The sequence below is a fragment of the Aureobasidium pullulans genome (genome assembly GCF_000721785.1).
Source record: "Aureobasidium pullulans EXF-150 unplaced genomic scaffold scaffold_2, whole genome shotgun sequence".
NCBI classification, from domain to species: Eukaryota; Fungi; Ascomycota; class Dothideomycetes; order Dothideales; family Saccotheciaceae; genus Aureobasidium; species Aureobasidium pullulans.
Window position 1 is genome coordinate 122,685 of NW_021941022.1, and position 13,347 is coordinate 136,031.

The 13,347-nt window shown below is 49.8% G+C and overlaps 4 protein-coding genes across 4 annotated transcripts; 2 read left to right on the forward strand and 2 right to left on the reverse strand.

Moving 5' to 3' along the window:
* Nucleotides 1-303: 303 nt before the first annotated feature.
* M438DRAFT_265972 (uncharacterized protein) lies at nucleotides 304-837 on the forward strand (the record flags this gene model as incomplete). Its single annotated transcript, XM_029900065.1, has 1 exon — nucleotides 304-837. A coding segment is annotated over one exon (534 nt), but the record flags the coding sequence as incomplete, so codon positions are not given.
* A 2,409-nt stretch (nucleotides 838-3,246) lies between these two features.
* M438DRAFT_288239 (PalH-domain-containing protein) lies at nucleotides 3,247-6,051 on the reverse strand. Its single transcript, XM_029901652.1, has 2 exons — nucleotides 5,702-6,051; nucleotides 3,247-5,649 (listed from the first exon to the last, which is right to left on the reverse strand). Exons 1-2 carry the CDS (start codon nucleotides 5,765-5,767, stop codon nucleotides 3,514-3,516), a joined length of 2,202 nt encoding a protein of 733 aa, XP_029764386.1. The 5' UTR covers nucleotides 5,768-6,051; the 3' UTR covers nucleotides 3,247-3,513.
* A 129-nt stretch (nucleotides 6,052-6,180) lies between these two features.
* Nucleotides 6,181-7,552, forward strand: M438DRAFT_310268 (alpha/beta hydrolase). The gene is made up of 4 exons (XM_029902411.1): nucleotides 6,181-6,512; nucleotides 6,565-6,574; nucleotides 6,626-6,670; nucleotides 6,738-7,552. The coding sequence occupies exons 1-4, from the start codon at nucleotides 6,352-6,354 to the stop codon at nucleotides 7,500-7,502; spliced, it is 981 nt and encodes a 326-aa protein (XP_029764387.1). The 5' UTR covers nucleotides 6,181-6,351; the 3' UTR covers nucleotides 7,503-7,552.
* Nucleotides 7,553-9,015: 1,463 nt separating this feature from the next.
* On the reverse strand, nucleotides 9,016-11,774 carry M438DRAFT_310271 (uncharacterized protein; the record flags this gene model as incomplete). Its single annotated transcript, XM_029902412.1, has 2 exons — nucleotides 9,016-9,339; nucleotides 11,562-11,774. Coding segments are annotated over 2 exons (537 nt in total), but the record flags the coding sequence as incomplete, so codon positions are not given.
* Nucleotides 11,775-13,347: the final 1,573 nt, after the last annotated feature.

Genomic DNA, 13,347 nt, shown 5'->3' on the forward strand with positions numbered 1-13,347 from the left:
CCACAAAGTCTAATTCGAGAGGATTGAGAAACCCACGCACTGACCAGACGTATACCCCAGAATGTCACGGCGTGAGGACGACGTAGAGTTCGTGTTGAATATCAAAACGTCGGAACCAATTTTGGCCGAGAGGATCGATTTGGCGAAGGGAGTTCGCAGAACCGAAGAGTGACGGGTACAAAGCCTTGAGTGTGCCCTGTTTCTGAATGCTTTCAACCACTCTTCAAGCTCTTTCCTGCATCATATCCGAACATCTTCATTCACTCCTTCCGTTATTACCAAATCGCCATGGCTGAATAGGAATGGTCCCACAATCTTTGCTCGATGGATAGTTGTAGCTCTTGCTGCGGAACCATATGGTGCTCTCCATGCATCTACGGTCGCACTGCCTGGCGACTCGAGCAATACCCCCAAGATCCATCTTCGTCGTCCGGCTTTGAGTGGTGCAACGCACCTTGCCTGGGAATGTTCGCCGGGTGGCTTCTGCTCATACCTTGTGTCTCGGTGTGGATGCAACGCAACGTTGTACGCAAACGCTTCAATCTCCCAGGCAATGGCTGTACCGACTGCCTCGTCAGTGTCTTTTGTGGTTGCTGCGCTCAAGTCCAGCACGAGAACGAACTCAAAGAACGTGCCGAGAAAGAGATGTTGATGATTGATCACCCACCAACGAGTCGCGATCGCATGGTCTATGCTGAGCCCGCCGATGTCCGGCAACCGGCTACGAATCAGCACATCCCGCCCCCAAGATACGAGAGCGCAGATCGAATCGCTACCATGCAAACAAGAGAAGGAGTCGAGGGTCAGTCGGAGAAAATCAAGAAGGAAGCGTTCTGAAGGATGGTCTCCAAGAAAGCTTTCGTGTCGCGACATACCAAGATGGAAAAGGACATGTGCTGTCTGAGTCGAAGGTCGCCTAAGCTCTTCATCCCGTGGTGCAGACTCTCACCTTCGGCCATTGAATGAACACTTTGAACTGGGGAGCGATAACTCTTTCGACTTGTTCCATGATGAGCATCGGCCACTGGTGCATTGGCCAGACGTCTGATCTCAGCTTCATCAATGCGGCGTAGTAGCTCAACAGTACGAGACCGACAGATTGGCGTGCCGATATGATCTCTACAACGCGCTCGTGAACATCTATAGGCCACTGATGTACAAGCTGAAAGTTTGGATGCAACAAGGGGTACTGTTCCAACATTGCCATGTACAGAAACAACCTTTGAGTAGCTTCCAGACAGTGGCTGAGATCTTCTGGCTTGCAGTGATGGTGTAGAAAGGTCCGTAGGGAGAGGAAGATTGGGTAATCGCTGTCTAAAGAAAGCTTCATGCGTTCCTCTTCTTCCGAGGGGAGCCCTTGAGATGGAGTAGATGCGCTCAAATCCAGCAGTTGTAGATTCTCGAAAATCAAAGTTCTGATACCCCTTCCTAAACGAAAGGCATTGCACAGATCATCCAGTATATCCAGTGAGGCAGACTTATCTCGTGGTTGATAGAGTGGTTGGGCATGCGCCGCGAGCGCCGTCACAGAGGCGAATGTGAGAACGGGCATGATGTTACTCTTGGAAGGGTTCATGGCTTGAGGGCGACCAATAACAATGGCAGAATGCTAGTGAATTGCAGCTCGGTGTAGGAGTTCCTTCCTGTAAGGTTGCTTGGAGAAAAGATGCAGTGCTGACAGGGCGAGAGCACTATGCAGGACAAAAGGATGTGCGAAACCCATCTTGATGGTGTCCATTTCTTGGGGCAAAACCACGGGTCCAGACTCATACATCCCGACAGCACAATGATGGAGGAGCTCTAAGGTAGGCATTGGCAATGACGAATGGGCACCTGGGGTGAGAGCATTGGTCGGGCCTGCCAATGCCTTTGTCGCTGCGAAATCATTGGACGTAGCAAGACTGCAGTCCTTGTTGAACTTCGTACAATTGCCGCATCTTGGAAAAGCTTCATCGCACTGCAAACGATGAGTCCAACACCATCAAGCCTTTCGAAGCACTAATGCACCGACCTTGATATGTCGCTTTTTGCAAAAGACGCACCCGAAACGGGACTTTTTATGCGCCTTGCGTTGACGATCACCAGTGGTTTGACATTGCATCCTGTGACAATATCATGCCTTTCTTCAGGGGACTCGTCTTGCGACAAAAGGAGTGTGGAAGATTGGCTCAGAAATTGTCAGAATATTGTCATGGAATTCGCTAAAGGGCAACGCTCAAGAGGGAAAGTCGCCAAGCTTGATCAGTTCGCTTGTTCCTTACGTAAGCAAGCGACCATGTCCAACCTCGAGCACGTGAGGAACACTAATCTTATTCGTCTTCAAAATTTCAGGAGAGATGTTAGCAGATATGTTTCTCAGAGGACGACGAAAGAGTTTCAAATGCATCCAGAATTTTCATATGGTGATCAGAAACATTCTTGTGCCAGTGCAGCCATTCTTTCCGCCTAAGCCCCACCCACTTTTGCCTGTATCCACCTAAATGCTGTGTATTCGTCGGTTCGAAGATCTCTTGCTTTTTCTTTTCCAGAAGGTATACCGCAGTCCGGCGGTTATACTTGACTCTCCGCAGGAAGATAGGTAGTCCGATAGCGATGTGTCCCCTTATTGGACTTTTTTGGTATGTATAGCAGAGTTGGATGAACATTTTGTCTTCTGGAATGGGCTCGATGATCTCGGTACTTGGTTGAATGATCTATTCCAAAAGATAGTGAACAGTCTGGGCTCGAGAGGTTGGACATCCAGGCGAGTACATGGTTGGCAGATGTGGACCGTGAATCTCAAGCTCAAGACCGAAAGGCGCGAGTTTAGTTGTGACACCATAGTCAAAGACTTGGGGTCTTGACAACAGTCAACACCTCGTCATGACAAGCGGCAACTCGGTTATGCCAATCTTGCCATCTATTCCTCCTGTGCCTCTTTCTCATTGCACACGTTGAGGCATTCGTGTAGTAGGCAGCGATGATAAATGAACGCTTGAATGGACTTTCGTAGATGGTTTACTGTCGCAATGCGGTGTCAATAAGAATGCATCTGATATGACAGTCCGAAGCAGCGTTCCTGAGACAAACTCACCTTTCTGGACGCGCTACTCTAACATCAACACAGTGGCGTTTTGCAAGGAAGCAACCAACGAGGGGAAGAAACGACACTTCCGAATCGCAAGTCTTGAAATAGTGGAAAGATGGACATATGTACATAGACAGCGTACTAAAAACTAAGTATGAACAAAAACCAGATCCAACAGCAAAAAAAAAAAAAAACCGGATGCTTTTCCCTCCGTACATCAAAAGGAGAAATCGCTGGATGATAAAGAAAAGAAAAGAGAGAAAGAAAAAGAGGGGGTATCTGAGAGAAGTAATCTAGCAAGTCCCAAACAAAATCAAAAACGTGAATCAAAAAAAGATAAAAATAAAGATGCCATCCTTTTCCTGGAATGCTTGGACCTCGGAAGGTCTTCTCTAATCCGTAACGCCGTGTAAACTCCTCATAATTGCCGTGAAGACCAAGATATTCTATGTTGGTCGTGGCGTTCTACGCTCATCATCGTTGCCTGCTGCTGGTCCCGGTGTTGAAGAACTCGTTGACCGACTCGCATCTTGCAATGTAGCATGTCCTGGTCGAGGCGTCTCGTTGTCATCTGTCCGGCTACTGACAGCCTCGTTGATGATATTTTCACCCTGACTGCCAGCTGTAGTCGAGCTGGCCCATGTAACATGTTGCGAGCTATTCGAGTCTCGCACAGTATTGTGCTGCGAATCGGAAGGTGTAACGTCGCTACTAAGATCGCTCTTAGTATGCTTCATTGCGTGCGGACTCCAGGCCGCCGCTCCACGGGTTGGTGCTGGGATGACAGTATAGGGTAGGTCAATATTGTTTGACTTTTCTTGCTTCCTTTCTCGGAACTTCTCGCCCTGCTCAGCTGCGATTGCACCAATACGGCCTTTGATGTCCCACTTCGAATATGAATGGGACGGCAAACCGGGTGTATCGCTATCATGCCTTGCTGCTCTGACTTCTGCCGGCGGACTCATTCGTTTCCGCTTGAAGGGGTTCTGAACTACGTTTCGAAGCGCATTGCTCGTTTGTCGCAGTCGTGATGAGCCGCCTGGCATGGTTGCATCGGCATACCGGATCTCGTCCCGTAGTGCAGTTGACGTTTGAGCTTCCAGGTCATCTGGTGGCGGATGTTCAGGTATGTCTTCGGTACGGCGCCGCACGGGTTCAGGTTCTTGCGACTCGCCATAGTTGATGACATATACAGTCGAGGCGGCACTTGTTGTATTTGTTCTATCGGGAGGTGACAGTCGGGGAGGTGGTGGTGTCTGGTTGGTAATGGGGGTTAGAGCAGTCTCGGGTCGAGGTAGAGATCCAAAAGTGATTGTTCGATTCTCAGAATGTGCTCTACCAAGCGGCAGATGAGTGCTCCGACGAGGTGTCGCTTTTCGCCTTCGTGAAGGGAAACGGTTTACCCCGTCTTGTTGTGAGCCAGTCTTTTGGGTGGTGCCACCAGAACGATCGTGATCGTGGTCGGCTGGCCGGTAGTTGTCACGAGGTTTCCTTGTATAAGTCATGTTGTCTCCAGGGGTCAAGTCGATCATCTCGTCGCCATCAAAGACCTCACGTCCAAGAATGCCATCTTTCTTTTCATCTCGTTCCAGGGCTTCTATCCGTTCGACCCATTCCCAGACGACGACACTAGATGCAGCAGCACCAACCCATCGGAAGTAGTCACCCCATGCAGCGACATCCGGTTGGGCGACATCGGTGATAAAGAAGGCGACAGGCGTTAGTATGGCTATGTGTGATAAGAGAGCAACTATGAAAATGCTTTTCATTTTCCGATGAAAGTAGGCGTAGCGGCGTTTGGTAAGACCGTAGAATATGACCCAGGCGGCGTAGAGCAGTCCAACGGCAAGCTCGAATAGATAACTCAAAGCTGGAATGGCGTCGACGAAGTGCCGGGGGCGGTTGAAACTGTCGACCAGGAAACTGTTGAGGCAGGAGAAGATTGTGTCCAGAATGATGAGGGCGAAACCGACCCATTTGATAACAACCTTCTCCTTATGACGCGGAAACAGACGGATAAGAGTTTGTACTTGGGCGAGCCAGAGGAAAACATCAGATATAACACGGGTGACACGGACTTCCATGCTGCCTTCGACTCTACTGTGCATGGCATCTCCGTCCATGTAACCAATTTCGTATTGTTCTTGAGCAACTTTGAATGTGTCGGCAGTAGCGATGGTCAAGGCGATTGCAGTGAGAAGAGCGGCGACTTTCTGGAGCCATGGTCGGGAGCCGACACCAGGAGCAGCAGTACCACCAGTAGCGCCACCAATCAATCCTCGTCCAGAAGCAAAGTTTGTGAGACCGAAACCAGGAGTAAAGGATCGCGAGTTGATCATGAGCATCACAACCAGGACCCATGCGAGGGATGTAGCACATGCGACTACAAATGTCTGAGGGATGGTCGATGCATAGAAGGGGTTCTCGAGGTCGGCCACGCTGGAAGGGTCTTTGCTGGATCCGGGTGTTTGATAGCCTTCAGTACAGGCTGGTGAGAAGACTACATTGGCGGTAAGGGTGACGATATTGTCTTCGGCGAAACTAAGGATGCCGTTCGAAGGGAGTGTGTATGGAGTGCACGACTGTGGCCATCAAAGTCAGCCGGCGCGTGTCTGGCAGCGACGATATACATACGGCAGTGACCTCCGACGATGTGGTGGTCGGCAACCCCCATAACTGTCGAGCAACATGCTGCGACATGCCCGAGGGCTAAGTGTCGCGTCCAGGGCAACAAACTACAACGTGGGGCGGGCGTGGATGCGATTCGACGAGGCCGGGGCCGGGAGTGTTTCTGCGACGCGCGACGAGAGCGGCCGGATGGATGGGTGACGGGTGTGAGTTCTCTACGATGGCCGGGAATGCGTCCTCTCTCCTCTGTAAAACATGTCGCGCGGAAGGGGCGTTCGTCAAGATGGCAGGAGCGTGTTTTGCGAACAGGGAAACAGCTGACAAGAGACGGGGAAAGCGACGGTCTCGACTGACTGGGCAGTGGGATAGCGAGTCGCTCCTTCTGTCTGCTGAGCCTCGCTGTCTTTCGGGCCACCTCTTGGCGAAATCTTAAGTAGTTTCCATCCTCTGCACGTGCCATCACGCCAAACTCTTTACTCCTCTGTCGAACCGCGGCGATCCCGGGGGGCTTCGATGTGAGCAAGTTGCCCTCGTTTCGAACAACTTTATCCGAGGTTGACCTCATTCTTATTTTTGACCTTTGAACCGCTGCTTGAACCAAACATCTTGTCCTCTTGTTTCCCCAAGCGTCGTAATCATTTGCATTCATCATAAACATGTCGGCCGAAATCAGAAATCTGGAGAGCCTCTCCGCTCTCGCTGTTGAACGCCATGTCTCCACAACGCCCTCAGGCTCCACCGTGATAAGCTACGCTAAGGACCTGGGGGAGGGTCCTGTCTTGTGGCTCGTCCATGGATATCCTCAGTCTGCCTACATGTATGCTTGACATGCTTGATCATCATGTCGCAAGTCGCTGACCCCTTCTCAGCTGGCGACATGTACGCTATAACGCGTCGCACCATTTGGCGTGATACTAACATGCTCATCAGCTTATCCCACAACTTCAGGACAAAATCTCCCTGTTTGTCCCAGAGGTACGGTCGCTTTTCTCCTCCATCCTCCGCATTTACCCGACCACTACTGATCCTGCGTCCGAAAAAGCTGCCGGGTTACGGTGTCAGTAGTCGTCCGAAGAAGGACGGTTTCGCCGCCGTCGGCCAGGCTTTGCTTGAAGCCAGCCATGAATTGTTTCCTAACCGACCCATCATCCTAGGAGGACATGATCGTGGTGCCCGTATCTGCCATCGTCTTGCCGTGACTCACGCCCATCCTCCTCAAGATGAAACTGCCAACTTGCATTCTTACAAACTTCTGGGTACCATCATGCTGGACATCGTGCCTACTCTGGTGCAGTGGCAAGCCTTTGCTCGTCCTACAGCTGCTGCTTCTTATTTCCATTGGCCCTTTCTTGCCTCGCCAATCGCACCCGACATGATCGAAGCCTACGGGGGCGACAGATGGACACATGATGCCTTGAACCGCATCTCCACTGACGACTCGGAAGGTCTCAAAGCTATGCAATCAGATGACGCATGGAAAGTTTACGAAACTTTACACGCCAAACGTGAGACCATCGAAGGTTCCTGCGCCGATTATGCAGCTGGTTGTTATGTCGAACCACCACTGCAGGAAGAGGATCAGCGCGAAGGTCGCAAGCTGGAATGTCCTGCCCTCATCATGTGGAGCATGCGTAACCTGGGCAAGACACATGGAGACGTTGAAGCCATCTGGAAGCAGTGGTTCAAAGATGAGTCGTTGCTGACAGCTCAGGGTGTTGGCGATGATGCCGGACATTACCTTCCAGAGGAAGCTAACAAGTCTGTGGGCAAAGCGATGAATGATTTTCTGAACGAGGTGATGAAGTGAGTGTATGTATGTCATTATGAATGGTCACGGTATGGACTTCTATCCTGCTCTATCTTGGCCAATTTCTTTCATCCCTCCCTTTGATGACAGAAATTTCACGGAAATTTGCTAGTGTACAGTGTATCCCTCGTGTTTAGGGGAACCAGTTGCTTGGTGCCTCTCCACACTTTCACTCTGCCTGGTCTGCCTGGTCCGTCTGATCTGCCTGGTCTGCCTGATCTGCCTGGTCTGCTGCTTTCTTTCCAGCAAGACGCTTTGAGCGACGCAGAGGACGATTCTTTGCCTCTTGCTTCTCGCGCGCACGTTTCTGTTTCAGCGCCTCTCGTTTAGCTTCCCATTGCTCCCTTCTCTCTCTTGCGGCCTCGAGCTCCCTTTGCAGTCTTGCGGCTTGTAACTGTGCCAAGGCATCTTCGTCTTCAGAATCCTCTCGCTCGTCTATCAGACGTTGAGCCTCTTGTTCTTCAGCTTCCTGCCGCTCAGCTTCTTGGCGTTCGAACTCTTGCTCTTCGATGAAGCTCTCCAGACCCACTCGGATCTCCTCCATGCCTGAAAGTTCGCAAGGGGAGAAGTACCACTTCTTGTACACCTCTCTACCCAAAGTAGGCTCCCCAGTCATTCGATATGCCCCCTTGAGAGTCAAGTGCTGGACAGACAACCTTCTAGCGATGTGGCGCAGGACCTGGTCCCAGCTGCCTGAAATGACGATATCCTGGAGATCCAACCTGCTCAGAGTGGTTTCGGAGGCGTCTAAAAGTCGGCAAAAGCCTCGCTGTTTCAGCATGACGCCGGCAAAGCAAATTCTCTCAAGCGCGTTGACCTGCACATTTGCGAAGCATTCATGAGCGAGACATTCTCCCAGGTACCACAATCGTGTGGTGACATCGGCGTCTGAGCGCACCACAAGGACTTTGAGATTCTCCGGCACACATCGAAGGAGCAACCCAAGGTGACTCGCCGCAGCATGGTTGAACCCGTACCCGTAACCCGATTCACCCCATACGAAGGTGAAACAAAGCTCATCCAAATCCGCTAGAAATGGTCTGCTGAGGCTCGGCCCGGTCGGAACCAAGGCGTTCTGCTGAAACCCAGGGACAAAATTCGAATTGGCCAAGTTATCGACGCCAACTTCGAGCTTTGTGGACGTGCAGTCGCCTGCTTTTGCAGCATCAAGCATGAATTGAACTGTCGACAGAACTTCAGGTACCGCCATCGGGGGCGTGTGCTCAGAGTCAAACTCGTCGGGCATCTTATTCCAGCCGATGGGTCGGAATGGCAGATCGAGCTGTTGTGAGGCGAGTGTAATGGGATTTCCCATTGCTCCTAGAACCTTGAAAGCCTCTGTGAGAGTGTCGAGGGCCTGGTTAGATCCTAAAAAGCCATACTGGTCGTCGATGAGTGCCGTGAACTTCTCCAGTTGGCTTTTGGCCTGCGTCATCTCTTCTAGTCTCCTCCAACAGCTTGCATATGCCATCTTGTCCGCAAACACTTGTAAGCGATGTGGATTGTGAAGACGATTGAGTAGCTGGACCTTGCGAACATGAGGTCCGAAGACAGGATGTTTGCAGATGTCGACAAGCGCCTGCAGACTCTCTCTGGTCATCATGACGAATGGGTCCTGGAAATATCTCTTTGCGAAGTCCTTCTCAACGATGGCACGAAGCTCTTTACAAGTAAGACGAATGGCGCACATATCCTTGGCGGAGATTTCATCGTCGGTGCAGATCATAGTGATGACTTCATTGGGCAGCGAAAGCAGACGGAGGTTGGTGATTGCGATATCCCTGTTGGAGAACATAACGTCAACACTGGATGGACAGAGAGGCATGGAGAGAAGAAGCTTACATGATTGCGGAGAGCTGTTGCAAAAGGCAGCAACGAGTTGAAGTTGAGGGTATCGCCGGCACTGGTGTCCAAGAAGAGAGATGGGCCAGGTGTGATGGAGTTTTGATGAAGCTCGACGTAGTGGTAGGCGATTGTAGACAAAGCAGCAGTACCACGAGCCTGACAGACTGGAAGAAGGTTCCAGCTGCAGGTCGTCGAGAAGTTGGCGGCTGGAGCGAAGATGGGCAAACAAGAGACCGAGATGACGATGATGATGATGGATGGCGATGGAAGCAAGCCCAAGTACAACGAGCAACGATATTGATGAAAGAAAGAGAAAGCAAGCAGAGATACCCACGGTACAAATAGACCAAACACGTCGTCTTTGGGAAAGAACGTGTTACTTCCTTGTTTCACAGCCCTAAAGGGTAAGTGCTGTCGAGAGATAATGTTGCCGCAACACTGATGACGCTTCCAGGATATGCGGCCTTGCCTTTCAGCTAAGACGTCTCAAAGAACATTGTGGAGAACGTAATGGTTTCATGCGCTCTTATGGCATGTTTGCTCGAAACCCTCCAGAGATCTCGTGTCTCGCGAGTCGTCTATTTGATGCTGTCAGAATGCGCAATGATTTCCAGAGTGGATGTTACATCTCACTCTTATCAAGAGTCCTGAAATAAGTCAGCAAAGTCTCGAGACCTGGACATGTTTGTCTCAAGTAGGTGGATTTGTCTTATGATGAAAAATGAAAAACTTGGTTCATTGAATGAAGTAACATTGATTGATGCATAAATGGCCTACTGCTCAGATATTTTGATAAGCTAATTCACAAGTGCAGATATTTATCCTCCGAAGGCTCTCTTATGAGTCGAGAGTCCTTTGATTGCAACCATGCTAAGGCATGAGCATTTTGCATCGCATTTTGATGTCCTCTGAATGCCTGCTGGTTTCAGGATGTTGACTCAGCCTTTCATTGATATCCTGGCTTGAATTGTTGTTTTGCCTGCTGATACTTCCTTTGGAGGACGTAGCTCCTGCCCTGAGCCCCCTTTCACTCTCCTGTGTTGCTTTCAACATCTCGTGTCATCTTCCGGGCCATCTCCCACTGAAATGACCGTTTTGGCATCTTCCTCCCTATTTCTCAAACTTGTGCTTGAGCAGTTGTTCAAGCCCAACGCGAGTGTCCTCTTCGCCAACAAGATTAGTGGGCTCGACCAGACAATCAGCTGGAATGAAACGGCTGTTGTTGGTCTTCCTAGCATGGCTGATGTCGGAAGCATTTTCGATGCAGAAGTTCTCCAGGTGAAGGTTCTCCATCATCCATGAGATACATTTTGTCCACGAGCCAAGCAGGGTCACACCCGAGAGCTTGACCTCCTTCAACGTCTTCTTGTGTCTTTCCATGACACCCAGAAGACTTTCTGATGTGCACACCACCTCTTCGAGGGCCATCACTCGTAAGCTAAATGCGCTTGGAGTGTCGAGCCATCTTGTCATGTTCGTCACAAAAAGCTTTGCGATTGTGGTACCTCTCACCCAGTCTGTGACAAAGGTGAGCTTCTGTAGGTCTGGCACAACCTCGAACAAGTCTTTCAAGCCCGCGATAGATCTTTTGTCTCGCAGAGCATAGCAGCTCATCTCCAGGTGGAGTGATTTCAAGCACCTGTAAATTCCTTGGGACATGTGAAGGCCGCCCAGGCAATCATCTTGATGTGATATAAGAGTGTCTTTTCTGATCTGTATCTTCAGGCCCTCAAAGTGCTTTCGATCTCCAAGTTCCATTTGGTATATGGCGTTCGGGACCAGTCTAAGGAGGTGTTTCATTCTAGATCTGACTTCAGAGTAGCCATCTTCTCTGGAGTAATCGTCAGGCGGGGATTCCTGAATGTATGAGGAGTTGTAGTATTGATCAGAAGGGACTTTAGAAACTCCGATTGGGTTGATCGAGGTGATGTCGTTTGTCACAGTGACAGTAATAGGGCGAGCAAGCGCTGAAATTGCGCTGGCAAGCAGTTTCTCAGCCTCTCCAGAGCATTCCAGATGCACTTGCTCTTTACAAAATTCGGTAAAAGCATTGAGGGTTTGGAGCTCTTGAGTAGTGGATTCCTGATTTCCATCCAGAATAGCTTTCTGAAGTCGGGAGGCACGTTTTAATATACCAAGTGGGCAAAGAGTGCTGGTCAAGAAGCCAATCGACTGGACGTGAGGACTGAATGTGTCATCTTTGCAGATTTGAACCAGAGCCTCGAGACTATATCTCGATAAGATGACAAAGGGATCTGTGAAGTAGCGCTGGGCGAACACTCTGGTTGCAAGGGGTCGTAGTTGTGTGCACACGAGTCTGAGAGCCTTGATATCATTCTTGCTCAAGCCTGGGTTGCTGAATATATTTGCGAGCACTTCGTTCGGACATTTCAGTAGCCCAGGAGTTGGCTGATTGGTTGTGGCCATTGGGACGAACACGGTGATTGGGCCGACTGCAGTGATTGGGCCGACTGCAGTGATTGAAGGGGTGATGGTGGGCTGCGTCACTAGCCCAGCGGTCTCAGCCCTGTGAACAAGGAGTGTCAGCTACTGTGTAAAGCCTCAGTGGTAGTATTGGTTTACGTGATTCTGTTGTCTGTGAACAATCTCCCAAAGAAGGAAGACTTGAGGCTGTCCATATTGAACAGTTGAATCTTGGGTAATTGATCTGGTGTGGATGCTGTGGACGGCGTGGACGGTGTGGAGGTTGAAGAAACTTGACCACTCTATCGTAGCGAAGTTGTTATAGTGGTTGAGTGATGTGAAAAGGAGCAAATTCCTTATGAGCCTGCCTTCCTTGAGGCTTGGGTTGTGATCGAGCTTCGGTAGGAGGAGAAAGAGGTAGCTTCAGTATTGAAGTGAGAGTAATATAAGAGGTGTAGGGAGAGGTGGAAGAAGAGGTGTAGGGGTGGAAGAAGAGGTGTAGAGGTGGAGGAAGAGGTGTAGAGGTTGAAGAAGGAAGTCGACAAGGCTATTGCATCGCAAGGTATACGTTGTGTGTGAAGTGATTTTAACGATTGATTGATGTGAAAGGAAGTAAAGTCCTTGTGAGTCTTTCTTAGGCCGTGATCCAGCTTCGTTGGAGGAATAACAGTAGCTTCGATGTTGAAGTGATGGCAATATAACCAGTGTAGGGGTGAGGGAAGAAAACGAATCACGAGATATACGTTGTGTAAGAGGTTGAGAGCGAGGTAGCTAGATGCAAGAAGTCAAGGCTTTCCGGTCCTCTTGAGGTTGTGAAAACGTTCTTGAGAATGAGTGATATATATTACTATGGTTGAAGGCTCAGTAAGAGAAGTCATAGATCATACAGTGATATAATAGTTGGAAGTAAAGGCAAACGGCTCCTGAGTCGCCAAACTTCAAAGCGAAGTGACGCTTCGGAGCAGTGAATTCCATTCCCAAATGAGAGAAAGAAACGGTTTGTCCCATGATGAGTCCAGTCGAGCTTGAGTTACAAGTCCAGCGGTCGCCGAAAAGAGGTATATAGACTTGAAGGGAAGAATGAGGAATTGCAGACCTGAGCTGGAGGGTGTTGACAAAAAAGCCATGATCTGTCGGATTCGATCTGGCAGTCCAGCTCGAATTTGGCTGAGAATAGCACCAGGGAGCTGTTACTGCCGTTCAACAATGGCAGCTCCTGTGAACATCAATTACAATTGTACTTGATCGTATAGACGCAAACTCTTTTCCCAGATCAAAGCATTCGTGCAATACTGCAAGCTGTCATAGACCAAGATATATGACGGACATGGAGAGACGAAAAAGAGGTGGTGAGAATATGGTCAATCAGGAAGGCAATGCCTCCTTCCCGGCTGATCAACGAGACAAAATTTTCCAGAGAAAGTTTGGAAAAGTGCTGCTCTCTCTGGCTGCAACCCTGCTATTCAATGGCATCTTGCCTTTCGTCGGCTAATTGAGAGGTAAATCCAGATGCTGGTATAACGTCTTGTCTTCTCTGAATCATCTCTATTTATAGGCAATCTCCATCTCTTATATA

Coding starts and splice junctions, on each gene's coding strand:
- M438DRAFT_288239 (XM_029901652.1), bottom strand. CDS start 5,767: ATGTCGCAGCATGTTGCTCGACAGTTATGGGGGTTGCCGACCACCACA. Junction 5,650..5,701: donor CATCGTCGGAGGTCACTGCC/GTATGTATATCG, acceptor TGATGGCCACAG/TCGTGCACTCCATACACACT.
- M438DRAFT_310268 (XM_029902411.1), top strand. CDS start 6,352: ATGTCGGCCGAAATCAGAAATCTGGAGAGCCTCTCCGCTCTCGCTGTT. Junction 6,671..6,737: donor TCTCCCTGTTTGTCCCAGAG/GTACGGTCGCTT, acceptor CGTCCGAAAAAG/CTGCCGGGTTACGGTGTCAG.